At 36.6% G+C, this 26,292-nt stretch overlaps 1 protein-coding gene across 4 annotated transcripts in view; it reads right to left on the reverse strand.

Annotated features, from left to right (window-relative positions):
* EPHA6 (EPH receptor A6) overlaps positions 1 to 26,292 on the reverse strand; it is a 519,909-nt gene that overhangs the window by 144,267 nt on the left and 349,350 nt on the right. For 3 of the 4 annotated variants that reach the window (XM_082778842.1, XM_082778843.1, XM_082778841.1), the window contains exon 6: positions 17,298 to 17,422. The exons of the other annotated variant lie outside the window; for it this stretch is intronic. In XM_082778842.1, coding sequence (XP_082634968.1) covers positions 17,298 to 17,422 — 125 coding nt within the window. The remainder of the gene's footprint in view (positions 1 to 17,297; positions 17,423 to 26,292) is intronic. 4 annotated transcript variants of the gene reach the window in all.

Consider the following 26,292-nt stretch of genomic DNA (forward strand, 5'->3'; position numbering starts at 1 on the left):
GTTGGTCAACCTTCTGCCATGACCAGGGAGACTAAAGACAGTCACAGAGTAAAACACCCCAATTCCAATGTGTGGAGAAGTATGGGATGCTTTGTCTCATTTTTGCCACAAATAATATGCACTTGCACTTGCATGGATTTGGGGTTCATAAACTGAATCTTAAACTGCAAGATTTGGATGTACTCCCTGGATGTTCAGGCATGCTTTTACATGTATCAGAACCTGATTTTATGTTGTGGCATAATTTAGACATGTATGAGCCATACATACTGTCATGTACATTACTTTCCATGGAAAGAAAGCTTGGTTTTGTGGGCTAGAAGAAGCTACAGTGTGCTCTGTGATAGACAGACAGTGACAGGATTGGGATCACAGGAAATGTCAAGGACTACATCTGTTCTGTATTTACTGATAACTACAGAGGATTTGTACATAATCTGCAAAATGAAAGAATAGTTTCACTCATATAGCTGTATTACCCATTGCATGTAAGTAGGAAGCAAACTGATGGCCCTTACATATGGCTCAGGGTTCATATAAGAGGGGAAATATGAGAAATGTTCTGATCCTTCACATTATTTCCAAACCAACATTGTGATCTTTAGATGGCACAGGATTTATAAGAAGTAGTTTTGAGAACACAGGGGTTGAAGGTTTAAGCATAAGCTAAACTAGTCTATCTAACAAAATACACTCTCACAACTCCTAGTCAGAATCTGATATGAGGAAATTCCTAAGACTTCTTCCATAACCTACTGCAAATCTGTCTTGGGAAAATCTGTTAATAAAACATGAATATAATCCATACAAGAGATATCAATGTTATTACACAATGTAATACAGAGCCTAGGACTATCCAAGTTAAACAGAATTATAATATGAGCTTTGAACATGTTTTTTTTTTTTTTCTATTTCTAAGGAAACTGCATTTTTCTTAGTGTTTGTGTGATCCTTCTTGTCACTGGATTCTGTTGTGCTTCTGAGAGACAGTGTTCACAAATCCATGACAGTTTGGTCTGCTCATGAGCACAAACATTTTCCAGAATCAAACTCTTTCCTGTAGCAAACACTACTCAAGTATCTGAACACACATCTATCTTAAATTTGTATTTGGCTTTATAAACAAAATATTTTTTCAGATCTAAATACATTGGCTGACTGATTGGAAGTAACAGTGGTGTTAATGGCTGAAGACTAGGGAAACTGATTTCATGGAGTAGCAGTATCAGAGTATAAAAAATAATGAAAAGTTTTCTGCTTTCCTAATATATCAGAATAGCTGAATCTGTTTCATCAACATACGCTGTAATGAAATACTTCTATTGTATAATACCATCAGACTAAAAGATAGTTCTTCATTATGCCTCACTGAAAGAAGCTACTTTATTTATGAATGTTATATTCACTCAACACCCAGATGCACTACTACCATGATATTAGCATTTTTCTCATAAGCTCAAAAGAAAGGATTCATTCTGATGATATTTAAAACCTGCAGACAGATAAACCTTTGTACATCACCTCTATCAGAACATGCTGCTCTCTCTTTTTCCCCCACCTTATTTCAAAGGGCAATAGCACAGAAATGAAGATGTTGTGCACATACATGAAGTAAAATACTGATAAAAGACTGAACAAAATATGAATACCTTTTATCAGTTTAGACTCCTACTGCTATCAAAGAGTTTATATACGATTTTATGTGTGAGAAAAAATATTACTGAAAATATATACTGCAAAGAAAAATTAATGGAAATAAAATCTGAAATGTAGAATCTTACTTTTCATGTTCAAGTAGCCTTTAAAAGATTAACTTTACCAGTCAAGTGCTGATAAAAAGTCAGACCCTTTTAGTCTAACATTTGTCACTATTAGTATTTGAGTAGTAAAGAGAAACGTGTCTCTAATCAAAATAATATCAGTACTTAAATTAGCAACTGAAAAAGATAACCAAATATAATTTTCTATCTTATAAAATATATAAAGGGAGCTCCAGGAATTACCACTCTCTTGCAGTTTACTCTGTGCCTAGCTAATTTTATGAATGACAATCAAGGCATTCAGTTCATTGAATCTGAAACTGCTAAGCCTTCTTAAGTTGACACTAGTGATAGGGTTTTCATAGGCCTCTGCCAGCTGAAAACACACTTGTTGCCTACCTACAACTTCCAAATGCATGTGTGCAGAAAGGATCCACAGAAACAACAACTGAATTTAGTATCAACTGTTTGCAAATAGATTTTCTGGATTATATCCATTGTCTTCTAACAATAAAATTCTGTACTTGAGCCATATAATCCTCCTTAGCCTTTTTGGAGCACTATCATCTAAAAGGAGGAAATACTACTAGAGATTCAATCTACATGCCACAGAGAGCAGGTCTTTCTCCTGTGCATTAAAGCACAATGTCAAAGCTGAATAAGTACTGCATTAAAGTAAAGAAGATTCTGAATTCTGTGATTCAGACATTATGAATGTTTAAATAAAAGCACCAATAATAAAAAAGAATCTTTTATGAGACCATTTGTTCACATTTTCCCACTTTCCTAGATACATCAGTTTGAAGGATATACACAATGTAACCTACAGAGGAAGCATTATTATTTTAAAGGAATGGCCACAATTCCGGAAGCCAGGAACTTTTATTAGTTGTAGCTCTGGGCCATCGTGAAAGGAAAACTCCTACTCCTTCCATAGTTTTTCCTTGGAAAAACCATGATGGCACTTAATTTACTCTGAGCTCAATAGAACTTTACTGTTGCAATATATATTAGAATAAAACAGTAGGTGATTAGTAAGTATGGTCAAATGTGATTAATTGATTCAAACAGAATCTGTTGCAGACAAATAATAGCAAACTGTGGAATTGGTTACTACTGTCTGTGTTTTCTGAGACAAATATAGCCTACATAGTTCTAATTTGTGGAAATTGCCTGTGATCTGTCTCACAACAAACTTGTCTCCAGTAATTCCCCCAAAATATATTCTTTCTTTGCAGTGTGACTGTTCCTATAATGTAATTGTGAAATGTTTATTGCCCCTAATCATATATTGCTTCTTACCTCACTTACATCATTGTAAAGAGGAGTACCCACATTAAAAATAGGAAAATTAACTACACCTGGGAAACTCAAAATCTGTCTTTGAAAGCTTATCTTTATAATATTTTGTACGTGATTTTTTGTTAGGCTATTTTGACCTATAGTGTATCTCTTAAGATGAATGCCAACAACAATATTTGGAAGATTTTAGAGAAGAGATTCATAGGTTCAAACATGTGCTTCTGAACATTAATTAGTATCTGATTACAGTATGATCAGCAGGATTAGGTAAAGCCTCATTGAAATAGAGAGAGATAAGAAAAGTTACACAATAGGAATAATAGTCAAAGATATCATTCACCTTAAAAAAATGCTTGCTAAAAATGTTGTACCTTACAGTTCCAGCTGTCTAACAAACTTCAGGTAAATTTAAAAAAAGTGATTACAAGGCTGTGACAACCAATCTGACCTAAGAGGAAAACTGACAGGAAAAGGTGGGGCCATAGAGAAAATTGCAGGTGACTATAGTATTTGCTTCAGAGAGGAAACCTGTAGAATTTTAAAGCATCAGCCACTTCAGGCTGTAATCTTCTCCCTTCCCTTCTCAACCTCCCTTGTCATTAATCTGAGGCATAACAGTATAGGGAGCTAAAATACTAAAGTCTGCTTTATCTGTTTGGCCTTTCAATATTTTATATTCTGATTGCCTGTCAGTCAGCTCATCACTTTCTCCATACATAATGTGAAGCTGTCAACTAGGAAAGGGGAAGAGCAGATAACCAATCATAAAGAAAATATGGAAAGGTCAAAACCAAGCCAAACCTCATTTTAATTGGATTGTATACCTGGAAAGGCAAAAATGAGTTAATGTGAGGTGAACCACAAAAAAAGATAAAATTAAGTGAGAAGCAATGAGGACGGGGTGAGTCTGCTACAGTTAACGCTCCCACAAGCACAGTAAGGTGAGAAGTAGGGAGAGCAAAACTGTGTGGCTTACATGGAGGGAAAGGAAAAGCAGGTGTGAAGGCAGCAGATAGGACACAGCTGATCATACTGACGTGGGGATTAAATTGAGAGGAATGAAAACAAGTCTGTGCCTTAATTTGGTGGTTGGACAGGGTGCAATCAGAACATAATAAAAGGAGCTGGGTTACATGACTTGAACTGTCAGATAAGCTCAAACATTAACATTTCATCTTTTCAGCAGTTATGAGCAATTTTGATAACACGTGTTTTCTAATTAAAAGTATTTACCAGTGAAAGCCTCTGCAACAGTGTCTCCAGGAGTCTTTTTAACTTAAGCATATAAAGATTTCAGCCTCTCCAGTTTTTGTTTTTATTTTATTTTATTTTATTTTATTTTATTTTATTTTATTTTATTTTATTTTATTTTATTTCTCTGCACTATATTTTCCAGTTGGAAAAAGCAAGCATGAACTACCTTATTAATGGTGAAAATCAACTCAACTAGTGTTCAAAGAGTGGCTGTCATCTTTGGAGAGTAAAGTAGTGTCCTCTGAGATACCTAATCCTTAGGTTTACTTTGTAATCAGATAATAAACCAGCTGACAAATAATGCTCAACAGCAAACAGATGCAATCCTTCAAAATTTTAAGATTGGAAGCCTTCTGTGACTTTCTCTGTTGTGAAACTAGCCCACAGAACCACATACATACAGCCAGTAGGCTAACTGCCAAGTCATTCATTTGGTGTGTAAGATTTGTAGTTCAAGTTTCTGAATCAGGACTGGCATATGCCACTGCAGATTTGAGACACATACAAGAAAGCTAAGTTCCCCCTCCCCATGCCTACCTGCAACACTGCCACCTCGTCCCCCCTGCCCCAAGTCCAGCAATTTGCAGATTAGAGGGTTTCTTAGTTAGCTAAATAAGCTTCATTGTATTTTACAGCTCATGGTAGACTTTTCTTCCACAAATTTAATTACATTTTTGAACCTATTTTACTACAGGCTTCCAAAACATCTTTAGGCAACAAGTATAATTGTGAACTGTTTTTAAAAAAATACTATCTTTTGTTTTGTTGTCTGTTTCCTGGTGATTTTGTTGAATATAGTATAGTTCCTCATCTATCAGAAATAGTGAATAATCATGAATATCCATGATTTGTTCAGTCAAACCCAATATACTTCTGTAAATCATAGGCATTGTACTTCTAGTTAAAGATGGGAAGTAGGTGACTATATGATGAAATTTTTAAACTGAAAATGCAAGACCTTGGAGGAAAGACAAAAAAAAAAAAAAAAAAAAAAAAGGGACAACCTATGTAATACAAAAAAAGACCACCTCAAAACTGAAATGTAAAAAGCAACAGTCCAGACACCTGCAGGTCCCTAAGCTGCTGAGACATATGTCGGGTATTCTTCTAGCATTATCAGCATTGGTGTAATTACTGTAATGCTGTACACACAAAACTGCAGCATTGCCCCATGGCAGTACCCAAACAAGTGATTCCTCTATCTCATATTAAAGCACAAAGACATTTTTGAAGTAAAGAATTATCTTAGAACTGAAGTGAAAGTTCAGTACAAAGGCAATGATTCAATTTTTTTCAGAAGATGATGGTGACTTTCTAAAATACGATGTTGCCATTGCTCTATTTTTACAAAAAAAAAAATAAAAAAAAAATAAGTCCAACATACTTTCAAAGCTGTGAAATACAATTCAATCTAGCAAGCCTAAAAATAGAGTGTAACACTGATAGTGTTACATGCTACACAAAACTCAGCCAGCTTTAATGGTGTTGACAAAAAATGTTTAATTTACCCAATTTCAGAACCCTTACAATGCCCACAGGTAGTTAGGTCCAGGGTTTGGATTAGGGCTCCTGTTACATGGTGTATATTTTTTTCAGGTTTGTAAGAATTTTCCTTCACAGGAAAATTTTAATTGCTTTGTGCAGTGTATACATTTTAACAAATGCCCTTGCGAAGACTGCATACTGTATTAAAAACCTCTGGAAGCAACAAGCCTTTCCAACTCCTTTTAAAATGTATTTCAGCATCTTGGAGTGGGAGGACAAGTACAGTGACAGGGCTTTTTAAAGACTGGTTTGTGCCTAGGTAGAACCATCTACATAAATACCATTTTTTATTCCTAGAACAGCAGACTAATGTATTGTCTTCTGTTTCCCTTTGCTACTGTATATATTCCTACCTACAAGAAAAAATAGGCAGCTACAGAAAAGCATCATAGTGCTACATAACAGCTTGAAAAAAGCCATATTTAAAGCAAAACTATCCATGGCTGTTGATTTGCTTTATAGACACACAAAAGAGAGTTATTAATTGTGGTTCAGTGGTATTAATAATACTATCCCTTTTATTTACATAAGCAAATAACCTACTTTTATAGATAGAATTGATTCAGATTGCTTTGTGAAGATGGAGTAAATGACTGAAGTCAATAGGATTAATTTAAATCCACATGAATGTTACATTTCACATGATAACTTTGCGTGTGTGTGTGTATGAAGTTCTTTGGGTCAACTGTTTTCTTCCCCAGAGAAATCAGGACTTACAAGTTCAGAATAATGCTGAAAACAGTAATATATATTTCAACACCACTCAAACAAAATCAATTTTGACTCCAAAATACAAACTCTGACACTAACTAAAGTTTGAACTTAATAAAAGTAATAAATGAGAGGCGAGAGGAGACCTGCTGATCTCTGTATCAGGACAACCCTGAAATTGTGTAGCATGTGTCATTATGCAAACCTCTTCAGATATGAATTTATCAACAGATATCGAAATTCAGTGAAATATTATGTTCTTTGTGTATTAGTGAGTGTGTATGTGCATTTTTTTTTACCTGTACACATGCAGACAGCAAACATCTGTCTTCTAATGTTAACTTAAAAGGGTTGAATTCATCTCTGGAATCATGACTATATTGCTCATGCTGGCATTACATCAACATTATTATTTAATTAATAATTTAACAAATTAATATAATTTACATGTTGTATTAATTAATATAATTTGTATATTAAACATGTAACAATTTGCTTAATGTACAAATTATTTAAATTAATGTTTTCTTCAAACACCTTAGTGAGTTAATAGAGGAGCAAATACTGAAGTCTTTTTCTGATTAGTTTAACATAAATTTTGAAGGATGAAGCAAACAATCTAACAGGTAAACTAAAATGTGGATTTTGCACTTTCAAAACAAAGAAAAATTTGTTTCTATTTTTATATCACAGAAGTGTCCATTTCCAGTTTAACTAACTTCATCTGAAACAGTATTTTTTGAGTTGGTAAAACCCCAAATTTTTAATCTGAAAAAAATGTAAGGACAGGTGACAGACAATACCTTTTCAAAGAAGAACAGTCTCAATCACTAAAGAATTGCTATTCTGATAATATAACACACTAGTACTTCTGGCAATATATACAAGAAAACCAGATTTTTGCAAGGTCATTGCAAATACAAGATGTATTAACCTGGTGAAGTTCCTACAGCAACATAAATGTTTTTATGAGCAGCAGGTGAATTCCTGCAAAATACTCTAAAGCAATTAACAGCTTGGTAAGGAGTACATAATAATAGGTTGTTAACTCAGCTTCCCTGACAAGAACATCAAGAAAGGGCACTTTGAAACTATTAATACTAGTACTTTAAAAATAAAAAATAAAAATAATTTTTGCATTACATTTCTTTAAGTCAAAAAAAAACACCACAAACATTCATGATTTTATTGGAGTACAAAACTAACAAAACTAAGTGCGAATTACTAAATAATATACCTTTTCTAAGAATAAGAGTTGGCTAAAGAAATCACACTTCTGAATGAAAGGCCTGCTTATGTGCATTTCCAGTCACAACAAAAACAATTTAGCATAACTTTTATTTAGGACAACTGTAAAAGGCTTATAATAATATTAAATACAGAAAATAATATGGTTTATTCCATCAGAATAGAATGGGCCTCCTTAAAAGAGTTTCCTTTTACTCTTTGGAGTTTTCTCTCTTCTCCCAGCCTGACTAATTCAGGGACATCGTTACTTTAAATAAAAAAGTTTGCCTACATTATGTAGTTTGTGGCTTTGGTGTGGGAAAAAAAAAAGTGGAAAACTAATAACAATCTTTCCTTCCGCATGGGTAGGGTGTAGTTGCTATGCAGCTTTAGAAGAAAAAAAGGAAGAAGAAAGTCACATTCTCTATTATCTCCAAAAAAGAATACATGTCTTTTCAGCTCTATTTCCCCAAATATCTCCTAAATGCATCAAGGAGAGCAGGAAAAAACTGTAAGTGAAATAATACCTTGTACTGGAACATTCCTTCATTTAGATAAAGTTATTACCTTAGCCATGTCTCAAAGTACATATCTCCTTGATTTCCCATGATTCTGGGAATTCATGTTTATGGTTGGGAACAAGCAATTTTAGTAAAGTACATATTTTATGTATTATTAAAAAGCTGACCAAGCTTCAGTTTTTAAAATAGTTCGGGCTCACAGAAGGAGACTTTCAGGAACGTTTGAGGTGGTTCTTATTTTAAGAAAGTCTAAAGGAAACTTTCTGACATATTTTAGAGCAATGGGTATCTGGGCATTATATTTACCTTATATATAAGGGATTTATTATTGATTAGATAGTCATTTAGCAGTCACATTAGTTATACTTAGATCACTGCTCATGAAAATCATCGTTCTTTTTGTAAAAATAGGTCAAACTTTCAAACCCAAAGTCTGATACTTGAATGTGTGCAAAGGTACCTGAAAAAGTTAAAACTCTCATTAACTTCAGGTATTAAAAAAACTTACTGGAACTACACTTAAAGGTGAACACACTGAAACTGGGTAATAATACAACAACAGTAATATTTTGAGTGCAGTCTCTTATTTGTTACTTCCAGATTAAACATGTTATATGTGTTACCATTTCCTTCTGTGCAATTGATATGTTGACTCTGAAAAGACAGCATTGCTTTTTTACAACACATTCATCAAAATCATCTCAAGTTTGATCTCCAGAGCGAGCTGAACTTTACTGCACTATAAAATATGAGGATCTTCTGGTATTTTGAGCTCACTTAATCACTTGCTTAAAATTAACTGTTGATTGCTATTTATATTATTATTATTATGTAAAAATTAAATAATAATAATAATAAGTATATTATTATTTATTTAAGTTATAAATTAAATGATAATAATATATTATTTATTTAAATTCTATAAATTATTTTAAAACTTTTTTTTTTTTTTTTTAATTTCAGCTGCTGAATAGCTGGAAAAAAACATTTAATAATACCTTTTTTCCTCAGGAACCAACCTCTACTGTTGGGAATTGGCATACAGGATGTGGACATGTGCCCGTGGAACAATTGTTCAATTTGAGCTTGCTTTAAGCAAGCAGGGGTAGGCCTTAGAAAATTTCAGGGCCTGCTGTAGCTGAGCAAACCAAGCTACCAGAGTAACTGTGAGAAGCTCCCACGGCAATGACTCTCACATCGTCCAATTAAGGAACTCAGAAAAATACTGTTACCAGCAGCTGGCTTCAAGGACAAGGTCTATGTGCCTGCTAATCACAAGGGGGTTGTTTTCTTGCAGGTGGGGTTGTTTTCTTGTAACTGTTTTTCTGAGTGCTTTTGACCAATGATCTTGTGTGAGACACTGTCCGCCCCTGTTAAGTTCACTATAAAAGTTAGGCTATTCGGGCAATAAAATGGAGCTTGCTGATCACTCATATCGAGTGCGCTTGCCTTCCTTCCGTCGACAACAAATGTCCTCCCAACACTCTACTATTGGTGGATTTAGCCTCCTTAGCTTTCTGTGATGTATGGAACTAGTAGGGTATTAAGTTTGTTGTCTTGATAGTTTGTAATGGTTGTATGCAATAGTTTGCATACCTCTCATGCCTGTATCTTTGAAAGAGTTTGAAAATGATTAATTCAAAACCATTAATGCACTTCTACATTTGTGCAGCTCTTCTATAGCAGTTATTGAAATATGTATTGTGCACACAATTTTCCTTGGGGAAGATGGTATTGGCTACAGACAAAAACACAAGATCAGCAGAGACAGAAATATGTTTTTTTTTAATCAAATCTACAAGGGTTGCTTAAACAGCATCCTATTTCTTGTCAAGATTTTTTGTTTCAGCAGGAATGACAATAGTAATAGCTCCGTAGGCTACTTTATTATTAAATACAAATGGCGAGAAGCTAGCTCTAAGTAACTGAAGAAAACTATTAGAAGACTGGTCAAACCGGACACCTAATGGAGCTGGCCTAGCTTACAACTTCTTTGGTAAACCCTTTGTGGTACCTAATTGATATTTAGAGGCAAGATTTCTTTTTCTCCTAATAGTAATTATATCAGTGTCATTAATAATGGCTGTTGCAAGGTCTTTAGGTTCCTTCCCAAAGGCAAAAATTATATCTAGGCAGAGTCTCTTAGTTATTCACTCTCATTTTATACAGTTTGGAGACCTATTTTTTTCTCTTTTTAGAATCCTTCAGCCTTTCACAGTTCTTCCCTTGGGAAACTAGGTTAATAACAGCAGAATAGCAAAACTGAGAAGCTTGTTTAACATCACTTATTATGCTAAAATAAGCTAGGAGATTTCATTTTAATGATTATCTCCCAAAGCACATTTGTAGTGATTATTTTTTAAAAACATTTGCCAGACATGGTTCATTTCCCAGGAGCTCTGAACAGCCAGGAATGCCAGAAGTGCTCCATGGAGCTCTGTGGGCTCACAGCAACACGTTGATCTGTTCCTGCTGCTTTGGTCAAACAGTAGGGTTTGTTTAGTACTACTGTCCAAAAGCTCTTAATATCCAAATTACTCAGTGCTCTCATTTTTACAAGAACATGCTGAAAATGTAACGAAAATGGCCCCTACATTTCTTGCTTCTGTTAATTTCTGGAACACTTTACTTATAGGGAGCACATTGCTACTTATCCCTCAACTAATTCCAATAATTAAAAAAAAAAATTACAGGAGCAGATTTTTCATTTTAAAAAAGAACAATTAGCATAAGTTTAAGAACTGCTCAGTTGATCATTCAATACTAACACTGTAGTATTCACCATTTCGTACTGAGTATACATTAAAAAAACCTAATTGACTGGTCAGACACCTGAAGGGATCATATGCTCATTGCAGTTTTCCTGCTCCCTAACCCTGTCACCGATATTTACAAAACTTAGGAAGCTTGCAACAGCATCAAGCACAGCATGGCATGCCTAGCAATAATAAAAGGATATGCCTAGAGAAAGAAACAGTACATGCTAGCAATGCTGACACAACAGCAACAACTGAGATATGCCTGCTCCTGACACAGTCCGCTAATTTTGTTTCACCTTCCCAAAACGTCACCCGGAAATTGAGAGGACTGTCTTAACTACATGATGTACTTAGAAAAACTGCCTGTCTTGACTAATGAAAATACGTGGCTTCTTGTCCTTGAGGTTAGGACTCCAGCTGATACTTGAGTAGGGCCAGGTTTGGGGGCAGAGAGTTAAAAAGGAGAGAAAAGAAACATGATGTACATATTGCCTGAGCAGTGCTGAATTCATCTAAAGAAAAGGATGACAAAATGTCTCCTTTGCTAAATCCACACAGCAACATCTGTTGTCCTAAACAGTGATGAGTCACACACCCTAAACTGGCAATTCACATGGGAGAAAATACAGAAATGAAACAACTTGGGCACGTGGGCAAAAGTGAGCGTGGCATGTCTCCAGGGCTCCCAGCAGCATGTTACTGCTGTGCCAGTCATCAGAGTGGCACTGAGCAGAACACCAGATTCTCTGTTCCTCAAAAAAAATGTAGAAAAAATGGCAACGATATCATTTCATACCTTTCTACGTACATTGAGTGCCATATCTTTTTGCTGTCAGAATACATAGTATGCAATATGTGGTACACATGTTTTACGGCTTTGAAATAATATGGTGCATGTATTTCTGGACAGATAGATTTGCTTTAAGCAACAGAATATTATTGTAGGTATACAATTCTGCAAGAGTAATTTAATTCCTCATTTAAAATTTTCCACATTAATTTTTGTAAAAATAGTTCTGTCTTTTAAGATTTGTTGCATGTTGATGTGCTCAAATCTTCACAATATTCCTACCAAGTCAATTTCCTCAAGCTCTCTTACATATTTTCATACTCAAATTCAGGATTCTTCATTTTAATTCATACTAATAAATATTCAAACAAATAGCAGTGTTTGCTTTAATATCGGAATTTAAGTGAGCATCACTCCTCATAGAAGTTAATTAAATAGAGCTGTAGATTGATAGAAAAATTAACAAGGTCATATTTGTTTCCAATTCTTTAAATCTGGTACTTTATCTACCTGCTTCATTGGCTCTTCATCTCTTTTCAAAATCTCATTGGGAAACTAATTTTCCCCGTCTCTACTACTTGGTTGTTTTTTCTCCTTTACTTATTAATCCAATGCTAAATAATAGTGGAGCGGAGGAAAAGTCATATCTGACATCCTACATATCTTGTCTAATCACTGTCATGTAGAGGTGGGTTAAAATTTTTATGTGAAAACTGCTTGTAAATTACGAATTGAATCTGACACCAAAATGAAGCATTTTATTAAAGGGATTTGGCTTTAGTGCAAATTTCACCAATGGACAAGAAAGCAAAGAACCATCAGCCAGTCTTTCCATCCTGCATCCTGCTCCAGAAGATGCTTTCTATTTGCAGATGTCATTGCAATGCCTTGGATATTGCTTGGATGAATCCTATAAAATCTCTTCCCTATAGACCAACATTATCAGCTAATTATTTATTATCTTGTAATACAAAATATAATCCAGCTGGTGTATTTGGGCCATATGGGAGAACTTAAAACTTAATATAGTTTCTGATATGTATACAGCTTGGTATGCTTAACACAGCTCTCAGGGAACATTAATTTTTGATGATTAACTCCGAGGGTTTGGGTGGAAAAGGGGAGGAATAAGCATTTCCCAGTTCAGCCGCACCACCTGAAGTGCAGCTGGTGTGGTTTATATCCACTGTGTACTGTGTTTCCTTTCCCATGAGAGAATTCCTACAGAAGGACTCAGCTTCACTGCAAGGCTGTGGCAAGGTCATATCAGCCTTCATCTGACTTGAGCATGCAACCTTTGTAAAGGTGATCAGATTATGATGCCCTGGAATCTTTCACACTGTAAAAGCTTTAGTCAGTGTCTGAGTAATAGTGTTAAAGTATAAAGAAAAAAAATTGATTTCTGTTAGCAAAGAAACAGAGATTATATTGATATCTGGAGTTTGATTTTTGAAGGGAAAGTCAACAATGCCTATGAAAGAATCTTTTCTTCTAAAAGTACTTTGCTGTTTGTGGAAGATATTAAAGGACTGTAAAATAGAATGGATAAATAACAGACTGTAGAACAGGGTAGACATCCTGTAGCAAGAGAGATAACTTGAAAATGTTTAGTATCTGTGAGGACTACAAAGAAGGTCTTTGAAGAAATGCTTTACAGAGTACATCTTAGATCTCTAAGGTCAAACACTTAATGGATTCTTTGTGTGCTGCAGTGAAGACTCACTTATTGTCTAAGGTGACAAATGTTGCTAACTGTAGCTTTTTCAGAATGATTCCAAATCTACCGGAAATAAGATATTTCAACTACAAAGCCCCAACATGCAGTATTACTTTAGGATCATATTCTCTCTCTGGGTATACCATGTAACTATGCAACAGAAAACTTCTGCTCTTCACTGTGACAGAAACCCATAGCATCTTGGACTAAATTTCTTACAATTTTTGTTTACTTCGCAGGCCAAGTCAGCTCTCAAATTATGTCCTAGGTCACCTCATGTTCCCTACATTTCTGGCTGAAAAGCTGCAGAATAGCAGCCAACCCCGCAAACATGTGTGAGTGTATTCCTAGAACAAAAAATATGTCGGATACATATAGAACTGGCTTACAATTAAATTTTGCTATTTTCTCAAGATTTTCATTTTTAGGGACTGACAAAGGCAAACAATATTTTGTTAAAGTTATGAGTATTTTTCAGCAATTCACTGAAGAAATGAAGGTCATATGGAAGAGGGTGCTTTAAAGCAGTCAAATTACTGAGCTGCTTTATTACATTTTTGAATGAATGTATGGCTTCCATACTTGTAAGCTTGTTGATAGCTTTGTATAACTTCTCTACTTTATTTCTCTATTACTTGGTAGCATCTTTCTCAGAAGATGAGAAACTATTTTTCACAAAGAGATAAGAGGCTTGATCTTTCCATGGTTTCCATGGTGTACAAATTGTATCACACAAGACTGCAAATAAAACTTTCATGCAGATCTAGCACAGTCTAGTCTTATTCCCTTGTTCTGCTTGTTGTGGATATGCATGGGAGGATGCTTCTGTGTATTCTGAGTTCACCACCACTAATTTATCCTACTTACAAAATTGTTGGAAACAGTCCCATTTTGTGGATTGTCCACAGTATTTTGTTAGATGGCTACTGGATTTCTGTAAGCTTACAGATCTTTCACGAAACCATGGGAGCACATGTCAAGAAATGACTTCCATTTACGAGTTGCAGAATTCCTACTGGTTATAATTAAAAGAAAGCATGCTCCCTTAGGGTCCCCAGTGTCTTCTTCATAATTTTGCAAACGTTACCAAGGAGTCTTATAAGAAATAGATGTTCATAGTTATAAAAATTTTAAATCCTGCAGGGTTCTTCAAAGTTTCTCAAAGTTAAGAAACGGATACAACCTGTTGAGACCAGAATATTGAGTGTTTGTACTTGATGGAAACATTCAATTCCTTATATTGTATGTAAGAAGAAAACCTCTTTTCTTTTCTAACAGAAATGACAGGTAATGAAGGATTGAGAAAGGACTGCAAACTCTGTTTCTTTTTACTAATTCTTTTGTATAACAGTACCTAATACAAATGCACACGTTTGTTCATTTTTATTGTTTCCTTAAGACATTAAGAAATTTTCTGAGCTTTTAATATTTAACTTGTTTTTGAGCTTTAGCTCAACTTTTTATTCTCCAGAGGAAGGTCATCTTTGTGGTAAATTCATACTAAATTTGGTTAAATTATTTTCCTTTTATCACATTTCTTGTAATTTTGCAACACCATCCCTATTTTTGTCACTTCTGATAATAGGAATGGTGATATTTTCCCCTTTTGGGGTCATTATAGGAAGCCTGAAAGATTACACTTGCTGTATCTACCCCTGACATTACACAGACTGTGCTATTTAATATGTGGAGTTTCAAGGTGAAGAATACGGAATTTGTTAAAGTTCATGTTAATATTTTCCAACTTTGAGGTAGACACTCTCCTTTTTTTTTTTTTTTTTTTTTAAACATACAAATCCCATTTGCATTTGGCCACTATACTTACCCAGGAGTATAGTTGTAATGTATGCTTCTTTAGCAATATTTAAATATAATTAAAGTGGTATAGAATCACATTTTGTAATTTAATACTGCAAATCAACAGAGTGTTTTGCAGTATGAGATTATTAATCTCTCTAGAATGTGGTCTTCAAGAGAGCTCTTGCAAATCTGTCACATAGCTGTTCTGCTCAAATAAGTGGCTATGTTACTGTTAGGTGCTGGAGTATTTGTCTCTCATTCCATCTATTACATAGCACTGACGGAGAGCGTATAAGTTCTACCTTAACAACAAAAGGTGTACTGGAGAGCTATGCATGTAGTCCAGTTAGTGACTTAGGGAGAAAATAATCCCTGTACAACAGTACTGGAAGATGCCAGCAGTGCATTTATCTCCCCACACCTAAGAGGGAGGAGAAGTTAATAGTTAAAAGATACTCCTTATGCATTACAAAAGGTGAAAATAGAAAATGGTTCTTTTTTTTTCTTTTTTCTTTTTTTTTTTATTTTTTGTAGAAATGGACAGGAGCAGTTAAAACTATATATATCACAGGGCCACAAAGCCTGTTTCTCTAGTCTTGTATAATGGACAGGACTTACCAATATGTAGATCTCTAAGAAGAGCTATTTGCCTTGTCACTCAGTATTGACAGATATTGGCAGATGATCTATTGATAAAAGATTTTTATAAATATGAGCTTTGTAATTTAACATCCATATGAATGGTTTTGGATATTTGTTCCCATATAATTGAATAAAAACTTGCTATTTATCTATTTTAATTCACTTGGTTATTTTAATATAAATAAACAAAAAAGGGCAGTGCTAGTCATAGTATAGTTTGCTATGGTAATGGATCAAAACTTGAAAGAGTTCCATCATTGTAGGAAAATAAAGTTTCCTTGCTTGACTGCCAAATGTTCTAAACAAACTGTTTTCTCCCTCTAGCTATACTATTAAAATTACTTGGATTTTCCCCAGTTTACCCTTTTTTTCTGCATCATTAAAGCTGCATAATCTCAATAGAGAAGGGCAGCCAAGGAAGGAAATTCTGATATTTACAGAGCCTATCATCCCTAAATCTGTCTTTCATGCCTTGGCCTATATTACTGTTCTTTGTGGTCTTCTCACTTATCCATTAGTTCCATTGTGACTTTTAGATGGGGACAAAGAAACAGCAAGAACTGATTTAGCAGATTACTCTTTAAGATATGCACATCAAGAAATTCTTTCCTATGTTTCAAGGAATAAAGACATTGATTTGCACTAAATTTTTACACTAGTGCTAGGCCCTGTAGCTAACTGGAAACAATTAAATGTTCTACATGTATGCTTTGGAAAAAGCAGGCTTCAGATTATGCTTTTGTAGGACATGCTGTCTGTCACCTTGTACCTTTTCCTGTAATGCATGCTGTTGCCCACTGCCATGCAGTTTCTATCTCTTGTAACCCCCTAAATGAGGCTAATGAACTCTATCATTTAAGCACAGATTATTGCTAAATAATAGCACAAAATGAAATTACATTGATGTTCTCCTTTGATATATTGTTTCAGTGCCACTTCAATGTAAAGCTTTTACAGTCTATGCATCAAAACATGCTCAATTATACAATCCATTTATCCATGTTCATAATTGCTGCTACTATGAGACAGGTATATCTACTGCCTGCCTGCTGCTCTATTTGGTTCTGACATGAAACAAGACAGTCATTAACAAGTCAGAAGTGCAACAACAAAAAATCTGTACAAAATCCAACAAAAAATGTCTGCTTATAAAGCATTGTATATGGGATTGAGTGAAAGGTTTAAAATACTATTTTTTTAAGTACAAAAATAACAAAACATATTGATCTTTAGGAACTGAGTTGGGGTGATGCTGTAAGTGTGACCTACTTTCTCATAGTACTTGATCTCGTAGTCCAGAATGGCTCCATGGGGAAAGTCCGGCTCTTGCCAGGAGAGGGCAATGCTGTTTTGGGAAGCCCAGTCCTTCCTTACCATACCTATCAAGGAGGGTGCTGAAAGGGAAAAGGATAACTAAGGGTTAAAGACGAAGTACACGGTTTATCCTTTCATCCCACTGTCTTAGGATACCAACCCGTGGTAACTTTGAGTGACCTCCAGGCAGAAAAGCATGACAGATGGCAATTCTCAGGGAAACCATATAACCTGGAATTAACATTGCAAGTACACACCAGTAACTCCTTCATTAAAGTGCAGACCAGCTTCTGAAAAATAGCTATATACAAAAATACAGAAATGTCTTTTCTGTCTCTCCCAGAAAAAGGGGCCCGTGCCAGTCCCCACCGCTGGCTGTGCACAACCAGGATGCGCTGCTGGCTCTGAGGACATCGCATCCAGAGCAGAACCATGTTTCAGAAACAGTAAATTCAAAACTCAGGATACTCTGCTTTAAATGTCATAGCTCAGCTGTGTAAAATGTACTTTTGATTTACCCCTAGGGGTAAAATAATGTGACACAACTTAAAACAGATGTAACGTGTTCTGTTTCTGCTAGCTGGGCTGACAGAAGCAAGAGTGTTTCAGCCCGTCAGGGAGGTGGCTGTGTGTATGTAATACCCAGCTTGTTTGAGGAGGCCAAGGGCAGGGACAGGGTTATGGGCAAGCCATGGCAGCAAAGGTGCCCGAAGCCTACCTGAAGCACTTGACAGTGTAGGTCTGCGGCAGCGCAGTGAGCAGGAACCATTTCCAGCAGTTTATGGAAGGGGCCTAACATGGGTGGATGCACCCAAGAGCCAAACTATCTCACTGTGGGGCTAAGTGATTTTAAGAATTGGATTTGCTGCCCTTTTGGAGAAGAAGGATCAGTGCCTACTATGTAATAATGTCAAATGGTGCAAAAATTCAATTCTGGAAAACTCTTTGCTTATTTTATTAATCTGGTCGAGTATGGCAAAGAAAGCCTAGTATTCTCCTGACACTAAAGCTGCTTTACTTGTACTGACGTGCAGCTTTCCCAAATGTCACAACAAAACCAATCACATTGTTCAACAGTCTTGAAGACAACCAAGAAGGTTGAACAAACCTGCTCCCAAGCAGCACGTCTGGGTCCTGACAACTTCCTGAGGTTGTCTCCCACAAAAAACGTGCTTCCAGTGGTTCACAGTTTACCCTATTTGTCATTCAAGTAACATATACCACTTTATTACACACCCTCCTGCACTCCTCTCTTTTATGAATCTTACTTAACCTCTTCTAAGCTTCTAAGGAGCTGTCTCCTAAAAATAACACGCTTTTATGACTTCAGGTTTTATCTTTTGGGTGAAGGAGTCTCCCTAGGAAAATAAAATAAGAAACTGCATCTAGTCACAAAATTCTGTGCCTTTGTTTTCTTTCTTGTAAATATTTCAGGACGTTTAAGAGATGAAAACAATCAATAAACTCTAGAAAGCAAACGAACACTAAAGAAAACAAAACTGATTGTTTTCCTTTGAAAGAAGGGAAGCTCTACACACAGACATGCATATAACAATCTCCTTCTCTGTGACAGTGAGAGAAAATAAACTTTTATCCACTTTCAGTCCTCCCTGTGGATAACTATAGTGTAGTATAACAATCCAGTCCACTTTGATGTAAAAAAAGCCAACAGCCCAACACATGATACTGAATGAAAAAAAAAAAAACCATACACATACCAACAATGATATTAAGTGTATAAAATAGCTTACACAAGAAACTTTTCCACACCTGCAATTATGCCATTTAACCACAGGTTAACAAAGGGAATGACTGAAAAAAAAAAAAAAAGGAAAAAGAATTCCTGCCTTGCTGAATAAAGGATTAATGTATTTTTCAGGAAGCCCTTAAACAGTATAATGGAAGTACAAATAAATAAATAAAAGGCATTCATAAATTTTGGGCAAAAATGTTATCCCTGGGTACATATAAATACTCCCCCAGTTAAAATGATATTTTTGTTCTTGAAAATTGAGGGTGAAGCTGAGCTCTCGTAATTTTACTCTGGGGTAAAATCAGCTACTCCAAGCAGGGAACACAGACCAGTCTGTTTAAAGGAAATCACGAGGTAGCAAAAATGGATTTGTATTTGTAAAACACTGATCAAGGGCCTATGAGGGCAATTCCTCATATACATTTGTTTACTGTTTGTTGTTTTCAGTCATTCACTGGCATCAAGATGTGATTTAGAGGTGGAGTCTATGGGAGCTTTGCAGATTTGTCTGATACACCCTGTGTGCCTGTTCATGCCTGACGGACCTCCTCAGCTGGGCCACCTTCCTCAGCACACTGTGGCTTCATCACACTGTGTTGTGGGTTCATTAATCTAATAACCAAATCCTTGCAAAAACATCCAGTTTGATTAGAGAAAGCACCAGGTTAAAATGCAAATATAATTATACGCATGGTCTTTCTGGGCTTTTCAAAATACAAACCACCAGTATTACACTTCTTCATATTATGACCTAACCTTTGTATGCTTTTCATACACACTGCATGTGGTGCATTTTTCTTTGAGTTCTGATTTAAAAACTTATATGACAATTTAAGTTTGTATTCAGCCTGAGTTCACTGCAGTGACTCTTCCATTTGAGCAAGTGCATGTCACAGAATCACAGAATTGTCTAGGTTGGAAGAGACCTCAAGATCATCAAGTCCAACCTCTGACCTAACACTAACAAGTCCTCCACTAAACCATATCCCTAAGTTCAACATCTAAACGTCTTTTAAAGACCTCCAGGGATGGTGACTCCACCACTTCCCTGGGCAGCCTGTTCCAATGCCTCACAACCCTCTCAGTAAAGAAGTTCTTCCTAATATCCAACCTAAAACACCCCTGGCACAACTTAAGCCTGTTCCCCCTCGTCCTGTCACCAGGTACGTGGGAGAATAGACCAACCCCCACCTTGCTACAGCCTCCTTTAATGTACTTATAAAGAGCGGTAAGGTCGCCCCTGAGCCTCCTTTTCTTCAGGCTGAACAAGCCCAGCGTCCTCAGCCGCTCCTCGTAGGAGTTGTTTTCCAGACCCCTCACCAGCTTTGTCGCCCTTCTCTGGACTCGCTCGAGCACCTCGATGTCCTTCTTGTAGCGAGGGGCCCAAAACTGAACACAGTACTCGAGGTGCGGCCTCACCAGAGCCGAGTACAGGGGGACAATCACTTCCCTAGCCCTGCTGGCCACACTGCCAGGATGCCATTGGCCTTCTTGGCCACCTGAGCACACTGCTGGTTCATACTGTTAGTGTTAGGTCAGAGGTTGGACTCAATGATCTTGAGGTCTCTTCCAACCTAGAAATTCTGTGATTCTGTGATTCTGTGACTATCCACCAATACTCCCAGATACTTCTCTGCCAGGCAGCTTTCCAACCTCTCATCTCCGAGCCTGTAGCTCTGCTTGGGGTTATTGCGCCCCAGGTGCAGGACCCGACACTTGGCCTTGTTGAGCTTCATGCAGTTGGCCTCAGCCCATCGGTGCAGCCTATCCAGATCCTCCTGCAGAGCCTTCCTGCCCTCAAGCAGATCGACACACGCACCTAGCTTGGTGTCATCTGCGAACTTACTGAGGGTGCACTCAATGCCCTCATCCAGATCATCGATAAAGATATTAAAGAGGACCAGCCCCAGTACCGAGCCCTGGGGCTCATAACACAGTCGGTGTAACAGAAGATCAACTCAAACACTCAGTATCAGAAGCAGCCCATGTCTTCTCCCCAGGAAACAACTCAGTAGCAAAGTAATGGAAGAAAAGATTACTTCAGCCCTCTTGTAAACCAGCTCTGCTTGACCTGCACTTGAAACCAAAAATCCTATGCAGCAAGGCTCATGTCACACCTGTACCACAGCACCATCAAAATGTGAAGGTACGTACATAAGGCTCCGAATACAAGAATAATTATTTTGTTTCTACTAGGGTACCGAGTAAAAATTAGGACTTTTTCTTTTTTAAGGCTTTTTTTTTTGAAGCCTCAAAAGACTTATCATTAACTATTTCTTAATTGTTCAGAAGAATGATCCTACTATTTGTCACACACAGATTATCTATTCACATCTCAGAGGAAATAATTACTTAGAAAAAGAAAAGGATTCCAGTCAGAAAGTTATTGTTCAAAGAAATGGGCAAATAAGACTAAGTAATTAAAAGCCGCAGCTAGCTCAGTTTCTATTTCTTTAGTTCTTGTGAAGTGTTTTTAAAAACAGTACTTTCTGTAGAGAAATTTCAGCTTCTTATATGAGTTGCTCACTAGAGCAGAAGTTATTTAGACCCTAAAGATCCTACCCATTTATTGTTTGAGCTCTCTAACTGTGAAATTGTAAGATAGGTAAATCCTATTTGCTCATTTATAAAGATTTCTCTAATGTTCCTATGATGAATCAATGGGACATTCTTTTAATTAGTTATTTCAAATCCAGAAGCTGCAGGAGAGCTCTAATTTGGTTACCCAATGAAACCATTTGGAAAAAAAAAAATGCTTAGAAGCCCAGCATGGCTTTTAATCACTTTAATGGCAGCATTTTCTTGCCATTGGTACTAAGCTGAAGGATGGTTTCTGGCTCTTGAGCTCAGTGTTGATCTCTGTTTCGTACTGAGGATTCTTTGCACCATCTGCTCTCTACGTTTTCCTCTACACTGTTATAAATTTCTTGAATTGCAATGAGTCATCTACAGTTCTGTCAGCTCCTCATTTAATTTAGTCTGATAAGTTCCTTTGTTTTTTCAGAATTGAATTGAAAGTTCATTCCTTAATTCAGAGTGAGCTTTTTTTATTCTAAATGCCTTTGGCTTCTCTCCTTTTCAGAATCCCTTTTCTCATACACTACATAGAAGGCAGAAAATGTGTATTTCAAACGATGGTTGGAATTTAGTATCGTTTCTCTAGAGAGTTTCTCTTCTTCCTAGATTGACTTCCATTATCTGTAACTGATTTCAAAACAGTGATCTGTAGGAGAAGCTTTTATCCTTGAGTCCATATTCTAATTTTCAAATTTCTTGTTTCATATTGTTAAAAGTAGGCACAGAATTTCCAACATTTCTTACCTGGTTTCTGGGGCTAAACGAATTTGATATATTGCCCACTCATTATAAAGAAGCCTTAGACCCAGCAGTTGCTGATAGCAAAAGCTAACCTGATGTCTGTCTTTATTTGGACTACTCTACCTCTCTAGTATTTTATTTCTAATCTTATTTCTCTAGCGAAGAGAAACCATGTCAGCGCACTGGCATTTTACTGGCTGTCGGAACAAGCCCTAATAGGAATGTGTAAACACATTTGTGTTAAAAAACTACCATCAAACAAACAAGATAAGCTACATCATCATTCTCCCCTTTCCTCCTTTCCTCCCTGCACTGTGTCTGTTTTGCCAAGGTGAATGAAGTGTCAGCACACACAAATCTGGGGCAGCAGAGGGATCTGAAGTGCACACGTGGTGTGGTGAGGACTGCAACTCAAGTCATTTAGACACCATCCTCACAGGAAGGCTAATGATCTTCATGTGTAAAATACTGCTATTGGGAATAACGTGGTTTAATTTACTTAGGCGTTTCTATACCATCACCATTACCAATAATAATCAGAATTGCAATAAATACAGGTTATTCTTTCCTTGAGACCCCTGCCTGCTTCAAGACACAGGAAAGACTATACTCACTGAAATATAGAGCTTTATCACATTTTCTGAATAAAGCTTTCCCAGCCAAGGAAGGAATCTGGCCTTCACCCTACCTGTTCTTTCTCTCCTTCCTTGGCTACTTCCCAACTGAAGTTGAGAGAGAACACTGACTTAGGCCCTCTCAGCAACCAGTCTTTTTTTTGCAAACTCATTAATTGAATTCTCCTAGTTTCCTATGACACAGGTAGAGGAAGAAACATACTTTAGCATCCTCCAAGGAGCCTGCTTTCCTCTTGTCATTACATTAAGGGAAGGACCGTTGCAGGTGGAAGAATCATAGAATCATTAAGGTTGGAAAAGACCTCCAAAATCATCTGGTCCACCCATCACCCTGCCACCAATGTCACCTGCTAAACCATGCCCCTAAGCACCATGTCCAACCTCTCCTTGAACACCCCCAGAGACAGTGACACCACCATCTCCCTGGGCAACCCATTCCAAAGCTTGACTACTCTTTCTGAGAAGAATTGTCTCCTAATTCCTAACCTAAACCTCCTCTGGCTCAACTTGAGGCCACTCCCTCTAGTCCTATCATTAGTTACCTGCGAGAAGAGGCCAACCCCCAGCTCCCCACACCTTCCTTTTAGGTAGTTGTAGAGAGCAATAACGTCTGCCCTGAGCCTCCTCTTCTCCAGACCAAACAACTCCAGTTCCCTCAGCCGCTCCTCGTAGGACTTGTTCTCCAGGCCCTTCACCAGCTTCGTAGCCTTTCTCTGGACACGCTCAAGCACCTCCATGTCCTTCTTGTAGCGAGGGGCCCAAAACTGAACACAGTACTCGAGGTGCAGCCTCACCAGAGCAAAGTACAGGGGGACGATCACCTCCCTGGTCCATGACTACACTATTCTTGATACAAGCGAGGATGCTGTTGGCCTTCTTGACCACCTGGGCACACTACCAGGTTGTGTTCAGGTGAGCATCAACCAGCACCCCCAGATCCTTTTCTTCTGCAAAAGCTTTTCAGCCACTCTCCCCCAAGCCTGTAGTGCTGCATGGGGTTGTTGTGGCCACAGTGCAGGAACCAGCACTTAGCCATGCTGAACCTCATCCCATTGGCCTCTGTTCATTGACCCATCCTGTCCAGGTCCCTCTGCAGGGCCTCCCTACCCTCTGGCAGATCGACAAGAAGAAATATCAGCGCTGTGAGGACTAATTTAAGTTGACTTTGGTTTCATGAAGACATGGTTTCATGTCTGTGTTGGTCAGAAAACTAAAGAAGATGGGTTTACTGTTCTTTAAAAGAAAAAAAGACATTTTTAAGCTTATAATATATAACAGGTAAATGGTATCAATTAATTTACACATGAAACTATGCATAACACTACAAAAGCTATTGGTACCTAATTATCCAAACGCCATTCAACAGAAATTTTAGGAAATTAATGAAACAGATTATGGTGTAAGTACATTAACTTTCTAATGTTTTGTCCTATTGCTTAATTACGATGCTATAAAGTTATTTAGTAAAGCACCAATAGTATTAGATTATAAGGCAAAAAGTTGTCTATATTTGTATTTCTCATTATAAATACAGCCATACTGTATTTATAAATAAAAAGTGTCATTTTTTTTCAAACCATATGGACTATTTCAAACAGTATGGACTATTTATAACTGTTAATCATAGAGATGTACCAAGGTCCAGTATTATTCTGGGTACTAAAAACCTTTCCACTTCTTTCTATACCAGAAAAATGCTATTATATTTACTCCTTATTTCTCTAGCCTAGATTCTGTAACTATATTAGAATTTCTATACTATTTGATGCTGAGTATGATTTTATATTTATGAGTATGATTTTATACATAGCAATAAATGAACTCTGGGTTTTTATTCATGATCCCACGCTTGGAAAAATTGTTATTTCAGGACACCGTAGGAAAAAAATATTGATTTTACTTCTGATTCTGGAAAGTCTGTAAGGGAAGTAATAAGCAATAAAAAGATTTTTTTCTTAGGGGAGACATATTACTCCAGTAGCAGAACTGGAAGTAATGAAATAACATTTCCTGATCAATGATAATGTCTTCTGTATTATTAGCATTTGTGCTATTTACCAAGGAAGGATTTACCAGGGAAGCTAAAACGCCAAAACCATTCAGCCTTCATCACTAATGCTACCTGTGATACATATTCTTGGTCAAATGACAAGTATACAGTAATGCTGCCAATTGTCTCCAGCAGCCTTCGTTCCTACAATATGATTATTAGCCCTCCAGCAGAATTCATTTCATTCTTTCTTTCTTTTGTGTTTGTTTGTTAATATTTCTATCTTTGTAGGATAAGGGATAAGGGAAGAGACTATTTTATGAGTGAGGAATGTGATAGGGATTCAGGAGACCCATGTTTATATCTTTTCCGGTCACACTTTAGAGATTTTCTTTAATATCTGTGACTGAGCTATCCTAACCTACAACAGGAATGTCAATACTTCCATTACTTCCAGTATGAAAGCACTTCTATATAAGTGTTTATATGGGGGGCTGTATAAAGGCTAAAAATTTTTAGATTAACCACAAGTTCACATAGAAAATCTCCAGTAAGTATGAACATAATTTTTTTTTTTAAATAAAAAATGTAGTCTCTAATGAATCACTATATTTTAAAGATGTGTACATGGCTGAAACATCTTTGTGTTTATCCTTAATTCGGTAATAATTACTTTTCTTATCATACAAGGCTGCTTCCAATTAGTACAGGGACTAGATAAGATACTTGATTCTTCACATAATAGAGTTTCTTATCTTCCTAATCACTTCAGTGGTAATTTACAGTTATAATGCTTGGAGGGTATACTATTACTGGCTCGAACTTTGGAGTTCAAAGTTGAATATGGACTTTTCCTGACAAGGCATTAGCAAATTAACAACTTGGGGTGTAAAATAATGTTTTTAGTTTATATTCTTACACTAGTTCCCTAAAGGTTTGCATTCAAAAGACAGCATACCAGTACACTTCTTTTGAAGCACTTCATTTACTTAAAAAATATGCCTCCAGCAAGCTATAATTACTATCTTTCCCTCCATTTTAAATTCTTTCCCCTTGCAGATTTTCTTTGCTTGCTCAGAAATGGTGGGAAGAAGCCAAGTGAACTTAATCCCATTATTAAAAAACAGATTCTGCTACAGTGTTCTGGGCTAAAGGTCATGGCAGATGTAACCCCCAAATCTCTTCCAGGCTAAATGCAGATTCAACATCATTTTTTTCTACTACGTTCCGTAACACAATTCTTTATTCCTTGCT

The sequence above is a fragment of the Aythya marila genome (genome assembly GCF_965140915.1).
Source record: "Aythya marila genome assembly, chromosome: 1".
Classification (NCBI taxonomy): Eukaryota; Metazoa; Chordata; class Aves; order Anseriformes; family Anatidae; genus Aythya; species Aythya marila.